Here is an 18,401-nt window from a genome sequence, read left to right on the forward strand (position 1 = left end):
ACAGAACTGACCAAAGACTGAAAAGCTTTGAGAAATTGTCTTTGTGCTTCTGACAAAGTTATATGTAATGCAGTCCAACCAGAGTAAGAAAGGGAGAAAAATATCATTTCAAAACTATGTGTTTTGCCTCTTATTTTATGTTAGGTCCTAATATGTTTCGCGTCTGGAAACAGTTGATAATCCTGGAGTCAGAGGATGTAGGGAAAGTGAGGATAACAGAACAAACAATATTGCTTCCAGTGGCCACTCTTCATTGATCTTTCTTATTGACTTAAATTTAGCTGTTTACTAATGAGGGATAATCTCTTTCCATAGGATAAATATAAAGTATTCTAATTAGCATCATAGTAATGATTATAATACTTTCTCGCTCATTTAGAGATCACGCATCATTTTTTTAAACATCTATTAATAAGAAGCCTCACAACACTCCTGTGAGGTAGATATGTGGATCCCCATTTTTAGATGGGTTAATAGAGGCACAGAGAGGTGATGTGACTTGCCTAAAAACTGGGGAAAATACAGAAGAGAGGCAAATCAGGATACCACCCAGTTGTCAGAGATCCATATTTAGTAGAGAAAAAGACAGTGCTAAATGTTTCTTTAAACTAGGCCCATGGTGCTTTCCCATTTATCCCTTATTAGGAACTAACACCCAATGGAAGATCAACAAGTTTCCTTGCCTTCTTCAAGGTTAGGTCAATCACCAATGGTTTGCTTCATGTATGAGGAAGCATTTAGGGGCTAGGATAGAATTGAGAATACAGATATCTCTAATTCAAGAATCTTGTAGATCACTCTGTTTCAAAGAGTTGTTGAAGTTCTAAAAAAATGTTACTATCATGTACATAAGCACCAGGTTCTAACTGATTGATTTTTCTCATGGGTATACAGGATAACACTTAAGACACTGTTAATATGTACATAAACTGGATTTCAACAATTAATAAATGCCAGAAGGGGGAGCAATGGTTGTCACTGTTAGCATGGAAGGCTATGAAGATAACTAAGGATTGATGACAACTATATGAACTCATATATAAATAATAAAGATATTACATATGGAAATGTTTATAGACATGTGCATATATATATAACTTAATATATATGCATATATTTCTTTGTTGTATTGACTGAGAAGGCCTTTGAAGAAATAATATCCCCAAAGTAGCAAACCTACATAGTGTACAGATCCTGGTTTCTGATACAATTCTTCAGTAAAAGGAATTAGAACTCATTGAAGAAATGTCTGGTTATGAGAGTGCCCTCCACAAAACAAAAACAAGATGAATCTGGAACATCTTGAGACATTAAAAATTAAGCACATGCTGAAAAAAAATGATGGGGTAGGTAAAAAAGACTTAGGAATCAATTCAAAAGAGCTCCTAACAGTCAAAGCTACAATTTGGGCAACAAAATAAAAGTAGCATTGGATTATAAAATAAACTATAAAATAAATATCTATGAGTCCATGTTGGCATAAATTAACAACTATGTAAATAAATAAATGGGGAGGAGGCAAAGCTCCCGTGCAGAAGAATTCCAAAGAATTTATGTAGACACTTGCTCTCAAGGACATGGTACATAACTCACCATTTCCATGTGTAGGCTGCTGTGCTTCCTTCCAGAGAGTGTAGTATGATGATAGGAAAAGGGGTACATGGGAGAAATTTCATAGATACTATCCCAGCCATGTGACTGAAGATATATACCATGAAGAATGATAAGTCACAGAAATATGTTATGAAAATAGTAACTCATTTGTGTGGTTATTCAGGCCCAAATCCATTAACCTTGTCTTTTCATGAGAAAAATAGCAAATAAATACCAAGTGAAGAAGATCCTTCCAAGGTCCTTGAGAGTAAGGAAGTCCAAGAAACTGTCACAGCCAAAGGAGTTGGGACTCCTAAATCAAAGCAGTACTTTGATGAGATATTAAAACAGAAAGAGGACAGTCGGAATAACGCACTGGCTGCAGTTAACATTGATGCATCAATATTGTTTCACTAATTGTAACAAGTGTACCATACTAATGTAAGATGTGGAGTAAACAGGAACTCTGTTCTACCTTCACATTTTTTTCTGAAAACCTATAAGAGTTCCAACATGGAAAGCTTATTTAAGAAGAAAGTCTTTTTACAAACATTTGTGTTCTGCACATAAGGAACTCCACTAATCCATCAAACCAATTTACATTCCCTATATTTCACAATGGCAATTATCAACAGTTGTGTTCAGCTTCCAGATGTCTACAGAAGGAAGAATTCCACTGTAATAAATTTCTGAATATTAGCCATCCCTATGAGATTTCCATGACCTAGGCAAATGTCATACTAACAGTGCTTTGCTGTTGTAAGCCCATTCAACTTAGTTAAAGCACAGATGTTCCCCAAGAGAGATGCATTTCATTTCCTTTGTACCCCACCATCTAGCAAACATGCGTGTGCTTTTGGTGCAGTAATTCTACACTGCATTGTGTTGGAATCAATTCACTCTGTGAAATGTTCTTCATCATGACACATTTTTAAAGAATAGGTTTGTAATTGGAAAGACTTTACCATTTTTGGAAAAGGGGGCAATGAGAATAGGGTTAGAATTGTTTCTGGACTAAAGACCATGAACAAGCATTTGCACAGTCAATTACTACTCTGCAGAAATACATTTGAAGAAAGGCTCAGAGATGCCATGAGCATCAATATCTAGGATCCTAATTTGATCACCCTTCTGAGTACTATAATTTGATAATGCTCATTTGTAAATATATGTCTCAATGTAAATATTGTAACCATATGTCTCAATATCCTGAAGTCTAAGGGGCATGTGCCAATTCTGAACTCTGGAAAGCAAATCTCGGGATCCAAAGTGGGAAAAAAGTAGGTAACCCTTTGGACTCTGTTCTATAATATTGTACCAACTACTCAATTATAAGCTTAAGCCCATGCATGGTGGTAATATACATTTATGAATCTGTCACACAATGTGGTCCCCATGAATAGACTTGCCCTAGATATTTATTAGTGCTTTAGTAATTAGTATACAGCTTGGAACTTGTATACCATAAGTCAGGAAAAATCCTGTATGAAGATAATGATAATAGCAAAACCTACACTTCATCTGGAAAAGTACAAGTAGGCCTTAACTTATGGAGAAATTATAGTCTGGAAAGACACTGAAACTTGAAACAAGGTCAATTTAAAATAAAAAAAAAGCCTGGAAATATCAAACTATGAGAACAGAAACACTGTATGCGTAATGTTAACTGGCAATGACCATAAGCACATTCTAATTACTTTGTCATCAACTATATATGAATTTTGAGTGATTTAAAGTTTTTTGAAGTATAACATATAAAATTGGACAAATATTGCAACCAATCACATAATTTTTTATTTAATTTGGTTTACTAGTGTGATCCCTGGGAGAAGGAGTACATAGGTCTACATAAGGCCTCAAAGGAAATATCTGCAGAAAGAATCGAACCCGTATTTGCCTCATCTGTAAGATGGGAGGGATGGGTAGAAGTAGACAGGACCCCTTCTGGATGATAGAGTTCTAGGATTTAGCTAGAAAGGACAGCCACGGGAGGTAGTAACCTGAAGTATTCAAGCTAGAGCTTTGAATATCTGCCAAGAAAAAAGGTTTAGTATGAAGACAACCTTTAGGCAAGAGGCTGCATCCAATCCTAATGATACAAAGCTCCTCTCCTTTTTTCCCAGGAGAGGAAATATGCCACATGGAGGTAGATCTGTGGTCCAGGGCCAGGAACAGAGCGTTTTATGCCCCAGAGAATATTAGGAACAGTCTGATTGGGCAACCAAATGTATATTATGCATCCTGCTGTTACATCTAAAATAAATGGCTTGGGTATTGGCAGCACTTATAAAACATTAAAAATGATTTTTATATGTCAGTGTCAGAAAAAAAAATCTTTTCTATCTCATTAAAAACAGAAGAATGAGTGCCAAAAAATGGCATGAAGTAAACAAAATGCCTTGAGTGCAACCCCTCATCTCTGTCTAACATGCTCAGTGTACAATTTCTCTCAGGTAATACGCTGAATGGTTGCTCTGTGTAAACAAAAGAATAAACAGTACAGCGGAGCCCATCGAAAGCGCCGTTTCAATGGGCTGCCCTTTGAATGAGGTTTGGGATTAACAGCAATTCTAATACCTTATCCAAATAATTGCTCAAAGGGTCCTCCAAGGTCTGCTTTTTCCTGTCACTGCCTGACATATTTTCCTAGAATACTTCTCCCTACTGATCTGTCTTTCTGTGCTTTGAATATTTGTCCAAACTTAACCTAAAAAGAATGTAATTGTGCCATAAAACCTTTAATTATAAAGGAGCATGAGGAGGAAGAGGAGGTCGAGAAAAATCCCTTCATTTCTTTGATGGACTTCAAAAAGGAGGGCTGGTACTGTCTGTAAACCAAACTGGTAAGAACAAGTAAAACTGGATCTACAAAACCTTCAAGGTTAGAATGAGACTCTGTATTTCAGACTCAATTCTCTGTAAATCTGACCAATCAACTCCACTGTTATGCCCCTTGTACCTATGACTTTGAAAAAAAAACCCTCATTTTAGGACATTGCTAAGTGACTTTAAGTACTGGTTACAGTATATATACTGTATCAATGCATATTTATATAATGGATAAAAGTTTTAAAAAACAAGAACAAAGTGGCAGGGGGAGCAGCGGATGTTTGTTCACAGCCTTGAGTTTGATTCCTGTTTTGTTTGTTAGTGTAGGAAAAATGTCTATAACACAGCATGAGGGATCAGGGAGGGCAACCATGGGCGCCGCACTAGAATTCAACCCAGGAAGAGGTTGAGAAAACTGAAGTCTGGACAGTGAAGAGGTGAAAGCGGAATATGAAGAGCCGCACGGGAGACCGGCTAACTTTTGTTCCAGTCTCATCAACCTGGCTCAGTAGGCTGTTCTAACCCCTAATCACAGGGGCAAGTTGTAGTCAAAGAGGCAAACAGGGTCTCGACCTCAGCACACACTCAGGAGACCAGTGTAGCACGTCAGCTGTGGCCTGGGATATTCACATGGTGTCATGACGCCGGCGGTGGAGGGACAAGTGGTCAGATCGAGAAAAACTGCGGTTGCAGTCTGTGCACCGGAAGGGCTTGATGCCTGTGTGCTTACGGAAATGGCGAGTGAGCTCATCCGAGCGAGCAAATTTCCAGGAGCAGCCATCCCAGGTGCATTTGTAAGGCTTCTCTCCTGTAGTGGGAACACAGCAAAATGAAGGTAATCAGAAAGACAGCAGAATACATTTTTTATATATATATATATATATATATATATATATATACTTGAAGGGGCACTCTCATTCACCTTTTTAACTAATAAGTTTGACAAATAAAAATCATTTTGCGCCAGGCGGTGGTGGCGCACGCCTTTAATTCCAGCACTCGGGAGGCAGAGGCAGATGGATCTCTGTGAGTTCGAGGCCAGCCTGGTCTACAAAGTGAGTTCCAGGAAAGGCGCCAAAGCTACACAGAGAAACCCTGTCTCGAAAAACCAATAAAAAAAATCATATTGCTTGTCTTCTACAAGTTTCAAAATATGCACACACTGTGGACTGGTTAAATCTAGCTAATTAGCATATGCATTACTTTACATACTTACCGGTTTTTTTTTTATAGTGAAGATACTAAAAAATTTACCCGACTACACACTGCTGTTTGCAAAAGGTCTAAACTTAGCCTGAGACAGTAAAGTGGAGGGAACACGGGCTCTCAAAGAGTCTTTGAATCCTGCTTCTACCACACTAACCATATAATAAATAGTCTATTTTCTCAAATCTAAACAGAGGCAAAAATGTCTCACAAGGTTGTTCAAAACATTTTAAAAGAGGAGGCTAGACATAGGAAAGCATCCCTGCAACCCTAGCACTCAGGAGGGAGAGGCAGGAGGAGAACATTACAAGTTTGAGGCCAAGCTAGACTACATAGTGAGTTCCAGGCTATGCGAGGCTATACAGTGAGGTACTGTCTCAAAAGAAAAACGGAAGAAAAAAAAAAGGTCTAAGCTGTATTAGTTACATTTCTCCTCTCTGTGACCAAATGCCTGGCAAGAAGTAAGTGCGGGAAGACAGGACTTCTTCTGGATCACAGTTTGAGGGCATGCAGTGCATCAAGGCAACGGAGGCATGGTAGCAGCAGCCTCCATTCCGTCGGGAGCCTGGTTCAGCGTGTACTCACATCTCTAGATCAGGAAGCAGAAAGAGGACAGAAAGTGGGGCTGGGCTGTAAGCCTACCTCCCAGAGATTCACTTCCTACAGCCAAGCCCCAACTGCCAAAAATTCCACAGCCTCCCCCAAACAGCTCGAGCAGCTGGGGGCCAAGTTTTCAAACACAGGAGCCCGTAGGCGGAATTTGACATGCAAATTGTAACACAAATCCAGGTGGCTGCTACTTTCTACTCCACTCCACTAGTCCAACTACATTCTTTCCTCTGATGCTTCTTAATGAATAATCTGAAATAAAGCCATCCACAAGAAGAACATGCGAGTCAATGGGAAGAGCACTCGTCGAAAGCTGTAAGATCGGAAACTCGCACACGGAAAGGAATGGGGCGAGCTATCAAGCCCAAGTATCTGAAATAGCTCCACACTCAGACTCTTAAGGTTATAACCGGATTATATATGGGACATGAATGCTCAGGAGAGAAAGAAAAACGGCCCCCAAAAAGTAGTATAGGAAGAATTACCGTAGCGCAATCCCATTATATGCATAGGTCCCATACCATACATTTGTACACTCAAGATAAAGGAAACATCAATACACTGAAATAGAAATTATAGAAAAAGGATCAACAATGATAAAAAGTAACAGCGAAGGATGGTAGGAGGCCTTTTTAAAAATAACTTTTTGTACTGCTTGAATACTTTACAAACATGACACAGACGTATATTATATAAAAAAATAAAGGCCGGGCGTGGTGGCGCACGCCTTTAATCCCAGCACTCGGGAGGCAGAGGCAGGTGGATCTCTGTGAGTTCGAGGCCAGCCTGGGCTACCAAGTGAGCTACAGGAAAGGCGCAAAGCTACACAGAGAAACCCTGTCTCGAAAAAACCAAAAAAAAGAAAAAAGAAAAAAAAAGAAAGCAACATCTTACTTTGCCGGGCGGTGGTGGCGCACGCCTTTAATCCTAACACTCGGGAGTCAGAAGCAGGTGGATCTCTGTGAGTTCAAGGCCAGCCTGGTCTGCAGAGCGAGTTCCAGGATAGGCTCCAAAAGCTACACAGAGAAACCCTGTCTCGAAAAACCACCACCCCCAAACAAAAACAAACAATAACAAAACAAAACAAAACAAAAAACAAACAAACAAACAAAAAAAAAAACAGAGCTTTAGATCTCTGTGAGTTCGAGGCCAGCCTGGGCTACCAAGTGAGTCCCAGGAAAGGCGCAAAGCTACACAGAGAAACCCTGTCTCGGAAAAAAAAAAAAAAAAACAACCAAACAAAAAAATCATGGGCTGGAGAGAAGGCTCAGAGGTTAAGAGCACCGACTGCTCCTCCAGAGGTCCTGAGTTCAATTCCCAGCACCCACATGGTGGCTCACAACCATCTGTAATGAGATCTGGCACCCTCTTCTTTGTACATAATAAATAAATAAATCTTTAAAAAAAAATAAGCCAGGAGGGGTAGTGAACACCTGTAATCCTAGTACTAAAGAAACTGAGGTAGGAGGTCCAAGAATTTGAGGCTAGACTGGGTTCCTAAGTGAAATTAGGTTGCAAAAGTTAATTAACTGGGGCTGGAGAGATGGCTCAATGGTTCTGAGCACTGGATGCTCTTGCAGAGGTCCTAGGCTCAATTCCCAGCATGGGAAGGTACCTCACCATTACCAGTAACTCCAGTTACAGAGGATCTGATGCCTTCTACACATGGTGCACAGACACACATACACGGGAAACGCCCATATCCATAAAATAAAAATAAATAAATCAATTTTTTTTCGAGACAGGGTTTCTCTGTGTAGCCCTGGCTATCCTGCAATTCACTCTGTAGACCAGGTTGGTCTTGAACTTAGAGATCTGCCTGCCTCTGCCTCCCAAATGCTGGGATTAAAGGCATGCATCACCACTGCCCAGCCTCAGTATTTTTAATTAAAGGAAATATGTTATATGGACAAATAAATATTAACTGTGGTTAAATCTAGGTGATAAATCATAGCAATATTCGTTTTTTCCTTAATATACTTCTCTGTTCCTCATCTACTATGATGAGTATGTATTCTTTTATAATCAGAGACAACAATGTAGACACAAAGTGTATTAGGATTCTAACAGTTTGTTCTTCTATCCCTCTTTTCCCCCGTCATAAAATTTCCTGGGCATTTCCTTTTTTTCTGTTTTCAATTCTGGTGGCAATCTGATTTGCATCTTTTCACTTACTGCTTGCCACCTGCTAACCCTCCCAAGTGTTCACTAATTAACTGTATGTACAGCTGTTAGATAATGGACACCAGAATGGAGTCCAGCCTAGCTCACGTTTGGAGTATTACCCGGAAACTATATGGTTGATTAAAGATGGTCGTTACTGATCATTTCAATATTCAGAAATTGCCACATAAGCCTCTAAGAAGAATGACACACAGCTGAATGTATCGAATGTATTAAGACTAAAGATAACCTGGGTCTAGTGGTACACACCTTTAATCCCAGACCCACAAGACAGAGACAGGGAGATCTCTGAGCTCAAAGTCAGCCTGCTCTACATAGTGAGTTATAGCCTAGGCAGGGCTACCTTGTCTATCTTTCTCACCAAACAAAAGAAAAGACTGGAAGGTTACACATGCTTATTAACATCTAGAAAGAACAGGATTTCAGAGAACGTAGGAGTGCAAATGAGATTTTCTTTTGCTTTGATTCAATATAGTAGTATCCCATCCCCACACTTCACAACAGCTTTGCTATGTATAGACTTTATTGTAATTGCTCAAGGATTTCTCCTAGGAAATCCTATTTTCAGTACACCAGGATGAATAATAACCAACTTGTTAAAGTAGTGCCACCATGTGGTGATCTGAGCTCACTGCTAGAGCACTCATTCAAAATAGTAGTTCAGGGAGAAGTCCATCTTTCTAGTTCAAGATCTGCCTTTTATCATGGTTAAAGAAGCTTTTGTTCAAGCTAATGCCAGTGTTATCTAGACACCAAAACCTGATGAGGACATATGAAAAAAAAAGCAAGCAAGCAAGGTATAGGCCAACAGCCTTTATGAACATAGACACAAAAATCCTGAATAGATTATTTTCAAACTGAATTAAACTGCATATCAAAAGCAATAAGGCATGGTTAACTTGATTAAATTCTGATATGCCAGGATGGGTCAACATACACATATCAATAAATGTAACAGTACATAAATAGGATCAAAGATAAATATCTCATGATAATTTTTAAAAATGCAGGACAGGACTCTGATACAGCTCAACATATATTCATAATATAAGCCTTGAAGAAATTAGGAATAGGAGGATCACATCTCAACATGATAAAGGCTATATACAGCAAATCTATAGCCAGCATAATACTGAATGAGGAGAAACTGGAAGCATTCCTTGTACAATAAAAAAGACAAAGATGTTGATGTCTGCAATCCATACTCCTTTTGAATACAGTGCTTGAAATTTTATACACAGCAATAAAGCAAGACGAGAGAGAGAGAGAGAGAGAGAGAGAGAGAGAGAGAGAGAGAGAGAGAGAGAGAGCGCTGAGATAGTCTTTCTTCACTTGGTAAAGGTGCTTGCTGCCAAGCCTGATGACCTGAGTTTTCTTTTTCTTTTTTTTCCTTTTATTTTATTTTACAATACCATTCAGTTCTATATATCAGCCATGGATTCCCTTGTTCTCCCCCCTCCTGCCCCCTCCCCTTCCCCCCAGCCCACCCCCCATTCCCACCTCCTCCAGGGCAAAGCCTCCCCCGAGGACTGAGATCAACCTGGTAGACTCAGTCCAGGCAGGTCCAGTCCCTTCCTCCCAGACTGAGCCAAGTGTCCCTGCATAAGCTCCAGGTTTCAAACAGCTAACTCATGCAATGAGCACAGGACTGGGTCCCAGTGCCTAGATGCCTCCCAAACAGATCAAGCCAATCAACTGTCTCACCTATTCAGAGGGCCTGATCCAGTTGGGGGCCGAGTTTTATTTTTCTAGTAATAAAAATACAAGTAGTACTTAAAAGGAAACAAAACCAAAAGCAGAACCTGACACTTAGTAAATACTGTTATGACTCTTTGCATCCCTTTATCATCACTTCATTAACACCATGCTATAGTTAAACAGTGAACCTGAATGATATCCTAAAGCCCCTTTCCAGTACTAACATGACTATTTTACAAGATATATAATAAAATGATGTGAAAAATGTATGTGTACTACAGCCTTTTAATTTTCTTTACCTTTCCTTCTTTTTCTCTCTTCCTTCCTTCCTTCCTTCCTTCCTTCCTTCCTTCCTTCCTTCCTTCCTTCCTTCCTTCCTTCCTTCCTTCCTTTCTTTCTTTCTTTCTTTCTTTCTTTCTTTCTTTCTTTCTTTCTTTCAAGACAGGGTTTCTCTGTGTTAACAGCCCTGGCTGTCTGGTAACTCTCCCTGTAGACCAGGCTGGCCTCGAACTCAAAGAGATCTGCCTGCCTCTGCCTGAGTGGTGGGATTAAAGGTGTGTGCCATCACTGCCTGGCTCACTTGAAATTTATATGGATAAACAAAAGACCTAAATAGCCAAAGCAAGCTTAAACAAAATGCTTAGGATAATAATGCTGAAGGTGTTCCAAAATATACTACAGAGTAATAGTAACAAAAAAAAACCAACACAGTACTGGTATAAAAATGAGACACACAGACCAATAGAATAGAATAAAGAACCCAGAAATAAACCCACACATCTATAGCCACATGATTCTTGACAAAAGAAAAAAACATTATGTTTCAATAGAAAATAACCCCCAAAAGTTATATGGGTTATGTGTGGATAGCTTGTCCCTAGCTAGTAATGCTAGAAGTGACTGGATTATGAGGGTGATAATCAGTGCTTAATCTATTCACACTCTTAAAACTTTATACATTCATAAGTGATGGAGAACACGAGGCAGGGCCTGCATAGAGGAAATAGATCAGTGGGCGCATGAAGGTATAGAAACTTAGAAGGCATATATTGTCCATGGCCTTCCTTTGTTTATCTCCGTGTCTCTTGTACGCCACCATGTGGTGAGTCACTCTGTTCCCTGACATCCTCTGCCCTGCGATGTTCTGCTTCACTGGAAGCAACAGAGGCAGGTGGCCATAGACTAAAACCTCTGAAACCAGAAACCAAAATAAATTTTCCTCTTTAAAGTTGATTTGCTCAAATATTTAGTTAAAATGATAAGAAGTATCTAATGCACATATATTGGGGAAAGACCATCCCAGACAATAAATAGTGTTGGGAAAACTGGATATCCACATGCAAAGCATTGAAAAATTTTCCCTATTTCTCACTAAACAAAGCTCAACCCAAACTGGTATAGAAACTCATGTCAGAACCCTAATTTTGAAACTCTTAGTGGAAAACATGTAAGACACTTCAATGGCTCTAATAGCTCAGGAAATAAAATCAAGACACATGGGGTGATAACAAATTAAAATGTATCTGCAGAATAAAGAAACGATCAACAGAAGACACTGACAACTGATAGAATGAGAGAAAAATCTCAGCTAGTAATGCATATGAGAAAGGATTAACATCCAAAATATACAAAGAACTCAAAACAGTTAACAGTAAATGAGTAATTCACTCACTAAATGGAAAAATGATGTGAACACACACTACTGAAAATAAGAAACACAAATACTCTAGTAAATCCATGAAAAAAATGCTTGTTTTTCAGCCATTACAGATGCACAAAAGAAACCTAGACTCCATCTTAGCCTGGCCAGAATGGCTATTATAATAAATAATCAAATATACAATATGCTGAGAAGAATATGGAGAAAAAAGATTCCTGATGTACTGCTGGTAGAAAAGTAAACTAGCACACAGACAACAGTACAGAGATTCCTTAAACAAGACTAAAAACTATGATGAGTATGCTATCGGATGCTCACGATCCCCACACTTGGGAGATGGAGGAAAAGTATCAGAAATTCAGGGTCAGCCTCAGCTACATAGCAAGTTTGAGGTCGGAGGTGGCTACAGGAGGGACCCCATGTCAAAAAAAAACAAAAACAACAAAAGAAAACCAAACAAAAATCGAAGGGGCTGGTGATGTAGCGAAGTTGGCAGAGTACTTGCATACCATGCATGATGCTTGTAAAACACTTACTTGGAAGGTAAACTGGTTTTCTGTTCTGCTAGACTGTTTCTGGATTTAGGAAAAGAACAATAGAGCCCAAACCCATAAGTGATCTCTTCTTTGGAGTTTGTCTCCACCCCCCCACCCCCGGCCCCGAACCTCATCTTGTAGTATCTGTGTAGGCGAGTGTGTGTGCTGGAGCTGGAATAGTGGGGGGGGGGTGTCGGGGTGAGGGGCAGACCTGTATGGATTCTGCGGTGAGCTTTCAGGTGAGAGCTTTTGGTGTACACTTTGCTACATCCTGCAAAGTCACACTGGTGAATCCGTCTTCTCTTTAAGTCGAGAGAGTCTTCTCCCTGCATTTGAGCCACTGCTGCTGGACTAAGCAAAGAAAGAAAGAGAGAAAAACCAATTACCGTGGTGGTATTTCATACTGTCTTATCATTGATGCAAATTTCATGCTAGCTCCCCAAGAGAAGAAATAATTAGAACAATGTAAGCAATTCTTTTAACTAGGGCCAGTCTGCTTAGGAAATGTAGCTCCCTGAGGAAGCACTGGAGGTGGAAATTTTTCCTTGAGTAGCTACATTGTCAGTGTGAACATTTCACTTCAACAAGTGCCATTCTTGTGCTTAACAAAATACATTTTTCATATAAGATGTTTGCTCAATGCAAGCTAATTGCTTCTGATTCATTTCAAGATTAAAAGACCAGACTATTTTGAATCTATAGAGAAAAACACTACAAAAGTATAATTTATAGAAAATTGGAAGATTTTTTTTTCAGGGATAGAATTCGTGACATACAATTAGAATGTAATTCTATCATAACATGCATGAACATACACGTCTGTACACACACTTAGATAGTTCTTAGGAAAGCAGCTAGCTTGTATATTGTTTTCCTCAAACTTTTATTGTTGTGTTCTGTTAATTCTAATGCTATGTGTGTGCTGTGTGTGTGCGCGCACACACACTCACACTCACACTCACCCAGACACACACAGTTCCAACTTACTCTTGTTGAAATCCCTGCAGACTCTGTAAGGCCGAGGATCCGCTCTCAATAGCACTCTCCTCGCTATCACTTGGAAACTCCAGTGGAGACATGGAGGTGGGATCAACTTTGACTGAAAACAAAGAAAGACAAGGATGGATGCACCCCTACAATTATTTTCACCTCCACAATCACTTTCAGGATTCCCAGTTTGGCCCATATTAAGAAGTGGAAAATAGAATTAAAGAAAGAAAGAGGAGAAAGACAGTAATGGCTAAACAGTTATTTTTAGCATAAGAAAGGACAGAGGTGTCTTGGAAGGAAGGGTAGCAAGGATTGTTCTTGTGTCACCAGAATGTGAATTTCCCTAGGACACGATCTAAGTGTGATATATTCATCCCTCTACCACCAGCTCCTGGGAAAGGGTCTGCAGAAAAGATGGGTTCCATGTATTTTGGGAACACTGAAGTCTTTGAACAGTTCCCTGTCTTAAGAAAATTCCTAGGATTATCCCAACAATTACGACACTCAAAGCTGATTGTAATATTGCATATATGGCGATGATAAATATTTCAAACCATGTCAGGAGCAAGAGATTTTCTTTGATCATTTCTGATTATGAACTAAAATAGATGTAATTCTGGAAAGGGGCCTATTGTTGAGGACAATGAAAGATGGAGCTTAATTTAGACCTTCTGAAGTCTGAGCTCACTTCAAAAGCGAAGTAAGACAGGCCTGTGACACAGGCCTGTAAGCCTAGCTCCTCAATAGGCTGATGCAGAAGAATCGGGAGGACAACATCTGCTTGGGTAATATGTTTAAAACCAGTCTGAGTACATTCATGAAACTGTATCTCAAACAAAAAAAAAAATCTTGCTTCTGTTTTTGTTCTTTTAATCAAAAAGAGGCCTGGGGGTCTAGTTCAGGAGTAGAGTACTTGTTTAATATGTGTGAGACCCTAAATTAAACTAGCAGTACCACAAAACATAAATAAATACATAGATGACAGCATATGAAACTCTGAGCAAATTTTCAACCTTCTTTGTTCAACAAACGATCTGTAGCTAAACAACTACTAGGGAGCCCTGTGGAGGGTGTCTCTGGAGAGGTGCACAGTCACATCATAAACGTCTTCTCGAGAATTCCCAACTCAGTTACGAAAAATGGCCTCATACTCTTGAAATCAAATAAAATCTTAGAAGCAATAAAACCTTAAAAGGAAGGTCATAGATGTCAAAGAAAGGGCTGCCTAGGAAACGTGGATACATTGCAGAGACTTTTCTGTAGAGACCAGAGCTAAGCCCGGCTAAGTTATGGTAGCGATAGGAATACTGAGTTTTCTCACAAAGCATTCCAAACTGTTTGTTGTTAGTTTGTGTATTAACTCAGTGTTCAAATTTTGCATTTTGCTTTAAAACAGCAATATTTTAAATATGCTTTAAATTATTTACTATCAAATAATAGTATATAAGGATTCTAGGAAGATACATAATAGTTCACTCAAGAATAGGCATCCCTGCTTGAGAAACATGGACTATCTAAAAGAGATCAATTATTGGTTCTTTTGTGACAAGGTCTCCTTATGTAACCCAGACCACAGTGTAGCCTGGGATTCATAATCATCCTGCCCCAGCCTCTCAAGTGCTGAGATTATAGATATGTGCCAAGATAAATGGCTCATTATACATCCTTAAGCATTATATAGAAATTATTTTAAAACCACTTTCTAAAAAATGATAATTACAACAAGTCCCCTTTGAAACAGTGTCGCTCAAAATTGGACAAGGTAAAAAGACACAAGATAGAAAGGAAGTTCTCTGAAGGCAAGTGACAGTAGGAAGCTGTCAGCCCCACCCACACTCACCTGATCCAGCATTTTTGCCGTCTCCTCCAATGAGTGGGACAGTAATAGCTGCAGGACTCCCATCTGCAGGCAAACTGGTATAGACCATAGGCAAAGACTGAACCACCAGTGGGATTGTCTTTAGTCCACCCATCTTATTTGGCAAACTGACCGAGGGGATAGTGTGAATCACATGTAAAATCGGCTGGCCCCCAGTCCCCTGCGAGGAGGCCAGGATAGAGCCTGGAGTGAGAACGGTTGGGATGGTTGCTGAAGTGCCCGTATCAGATGAAGTAGACACCACGATGGCTTGGGCTGCAGCCGGTGGCCTGGGAGGCCGTATTGGAGCTTGCAGCATGCTAGCAGGCTGGAGAGGAGCCTTCGGTTTGTGAAGGGAAAGATCGACCGGCTCCACCTGGGGCAGGTTGAAATCACTAGCCAGTAGCTCTTCTGGAGGCTCGATCTTGATATCATTAAACAGGGCTGGGTTCTCCATCGAGTTGGCATCCAGGAGTGGGGAAGAAGTCATATTTCTTCTGTCTACTGTCACAGGGGGATGTCTGATCTGAACAGGGCCGGCGACCTAAAATAAACGATTACAAGGGAAGACAGCCACCGTTAGTACTCCAAAGAGACATAGGAAGAATGAAAGAAAGAAATCTCTACACTCATGGAAAAGATACATCATACTGAAAGAAATGAGACCATAATACACTAAAGAATAAAAAGGAAAGAAAATGCTACTAAGCACCATTGTTAAGTATTGGCAATCAAAGATCTAAAATGAAATTCAATTTTAACTTGAGAAATCCAATAAAAGGATATTCATTTAGAAAATAGCTCCTCGATTTAAAAAAAAAAAGCAGAAACCATTTATACCATCCTCTTGCAAAAGCATTGTGCTAATTCCAGTGACAGCAGCTATGAATAAGACACAGCAATGATATTCTTATTTATGAATAAGACACAGCTAAGTATATACTAACTATGATATTAGAATAATATGAGTAGCTTAGAAGTCATACCAAAATAAGTGATGTGACATATGAACAGGAAGCCTCAGAGAAACAAATGAGCAAGTAGATGTAGCACAGTGGTACATCCCTTGCCTAGCAAAATCAAAGCCATAGGTTCCATTTCCAACACTAAAAAGGTTTGTTGGGGAGGCAGGGAGCGGGGGTTAGATAATTTCTTCTATCTAGACAGGGAAGGCTTTAAAGAGAAGGTGACATTTTAGATGAGTCAGAGAATTAATAAGGCTTTCTCAAGGAGAGAAAAAAGGTAAGAATAACACTTCTATTTGCAATGGTGTATTAGCAGATAATATGCACCAGGAATATAATACAGTGTAATTAGTTGAATTTACATGCAAGATTAAAATCTGTAAATTCCAAATTGTGGCATAGTTAAAAATAAATGCACATCTATAATCCCATCAATTGGGAGGCTAAAGCAGGAGAGGCTGAAGTGAGAGGGTCATGAGATTGAGGCCAGCTGGGATATACAGTAAGACTTGGTCTACATACACACACACACACACACACACACACACACACACACACACATACACACACACACACACACACACACACACACACACACACACACACGTGTGCAGGCATACACAGAGAGATAAAGATATAGAGACAGAAACAGAGACCCGGACAAAGACATTTGCACTCCCATGTTCACTGCAGCTCTATTCACAACAGCCAAGACATGGATGAAATCCGTCTAGCAAGTGATAAAAGGATAAAGGAAATGCGATACATATATTCAATAGAATAGTATTCATCCTCAAAAGGAATACAATCCTGTTACTAGTTCAACACGGATGGAATTGGAGATCTCAACTTTAAGGAAAATAATGGAGTCACTGAAAGACAAGTACCACAAGATCTTACTCATGTGTGGAATCTTTAAAAAAAAAAAAAAAAAAAAAACTCAATTTGTACAAGTTGGAAGCAGAAAAAATGACTGCCAGAGCTTAGAGACAATGGAAGGAAGATGGTCACAGAATGATCAATGGGAACTAAGCTATGGTTTGATGAAGCAAAGAACCCTGGGGTCCTCTCACATCGTATACTGTGTGGCTACATATAGCACTGGGCCAGAGAGACGGCTCAGCTGTTAAGAACGCTTACTGCTCTTGCAGAGGACCTAATTTCAGTTCCCAGCACACACATGGCAGCTCACAAGTCACCTGTGATTTTAGTTTCAGGGGGACCCAACATCCTCTTCTGCCTCTAAAAATACTACAAGCACATGTACTCATGCAGGCCCACATACATAAAAATTTAAAAAACAGAAACAATTTGGAAAAATTTCACTATAAAATGATAGATGTTTGAGGAAATGGCTATGTTTATTATTAGCTGCACATTATTCAGTGTATACAGATATCCAAACATGACATGGTACCACACTAAAGTGTATGAACGTTGTTTTTAATTCATCAGTTAAAATACATTCAAAAATACTAACAAATGGTCATTGAATGTGCAATATAAACATAAAAGTCCCAATCTAATTAAAATATTTCTAAAAATGTGATCAAATCAGATGCCAAGGATGCTGTGTACTGTGTATACAATACCCAAGCAATATAAATCATGAAAATGGCCTTGGAGATGGCAGTGCCACTTACGTGTCAGCCTCTATTCTCTGACAATCTATGTGAGTTATGGAAGTTTGAAACAAGGAGAGATGTTCAAAATGCTCACTTTATATGCAATTGAGCTGGTCTACTGTTAGATTTGGAAAGGAGGGGGAAGGGACTTCAAGAAAAGGCTGGGTAATAGACGAGCACAGTGACATGAGCAAAACTATTGGATTTGAATATGCTCAATGACAGGAGAGCAGCGAGAGAGGAATGAAACTGCATTTAAAGAAAAAAAACAACAGAACTGTGCTGGTAAGACATTTGGAGAAACGTGACTGCTGACCGAATATACGGTATTAAAGAGTTTTTCAATTATAAGCTATGATAATGGTACTACAGTAGTAACCATTTTTTAAAAATTGAGAGAAAATAAGGTGTGAATTATGAAAAGGATGCGAAATATGGAGAAGCGGTGTCCTCTTGCTGTGACTTCACTTACAGACCACTCCCCTAAAAGCATTCTAGGAATGAGCATGGGCATAGAGAAAAAAATCTATATCCAATCTTCAGAACTTAGCCAGACTACCATCCGCTTTTCTTTTCTGCTTGCTGAGACATTGTTTTCTTGACTTGCAAGCCTCCATCTCAACTCAGGCCTGTGTTAATCTTTTTTTT

The 18,401-nt window shown here is 39.4% G+C and overlaps 1 protein-coding gene across 7 annotated transcripts in view; it reads right to left on the reverse strand.

Annotated features, from left to right (window-relative positions):
• Nucleotides 1-3,364: 3,364 nt before the first annotated feature.
• Klf8 (KLF transcription factor 8) overlaps nucleotides 3,365-18,401 on the reverse strand; it is a 162,686-nt gene continuing 147,649 nt past the window's right edge. For all 7 annotated transcript variants that reach the window (XM_042269165.2, XM_042269163.2, XM_042269164.2 and 4 more), the window contains 4 exons: nucleotides 15,146-15,707; nucleotides 13,303-13,414; nucleotides 12,527-12,666; nucleotides 3,365-5,230 (listed from right to left, as the gene is read on the reverse strand). In XM_042269165.2, the coding sequence (XP_042125099.1) occupies nucleotides 5,049-5,230; nucleotides 12,527-12,666; nucleotides 13,303-13,414; nucleotides 15,146-15,707 (996 nt within the window). In that variant the 3' untranslated portion in view covers nucleotides 3,365-5,048. The remainder of the gene's footprint in view (nucleotides 5,231-12,526; nucleotides 12,667-13,302; nucleotides 13,415-15,145; nucleotides 15,708-18,401) is intronic.

Source organism: Peromyscus maniculatus, chromosome X, assembly GCF_049852395.1.
Source record: "Peromyscus maniculatus bairdii isolate BWxNUB_F1_BW_parent chromosome X, HU_Pman_BW_mat_3.1, whole genome shotgun sequence".
NCBI lineage: Eukaryota > Metazoa > Chordata > Mammalia > Rodentia > Cricetidae > Peromyscus > Peromyscus maniculatus.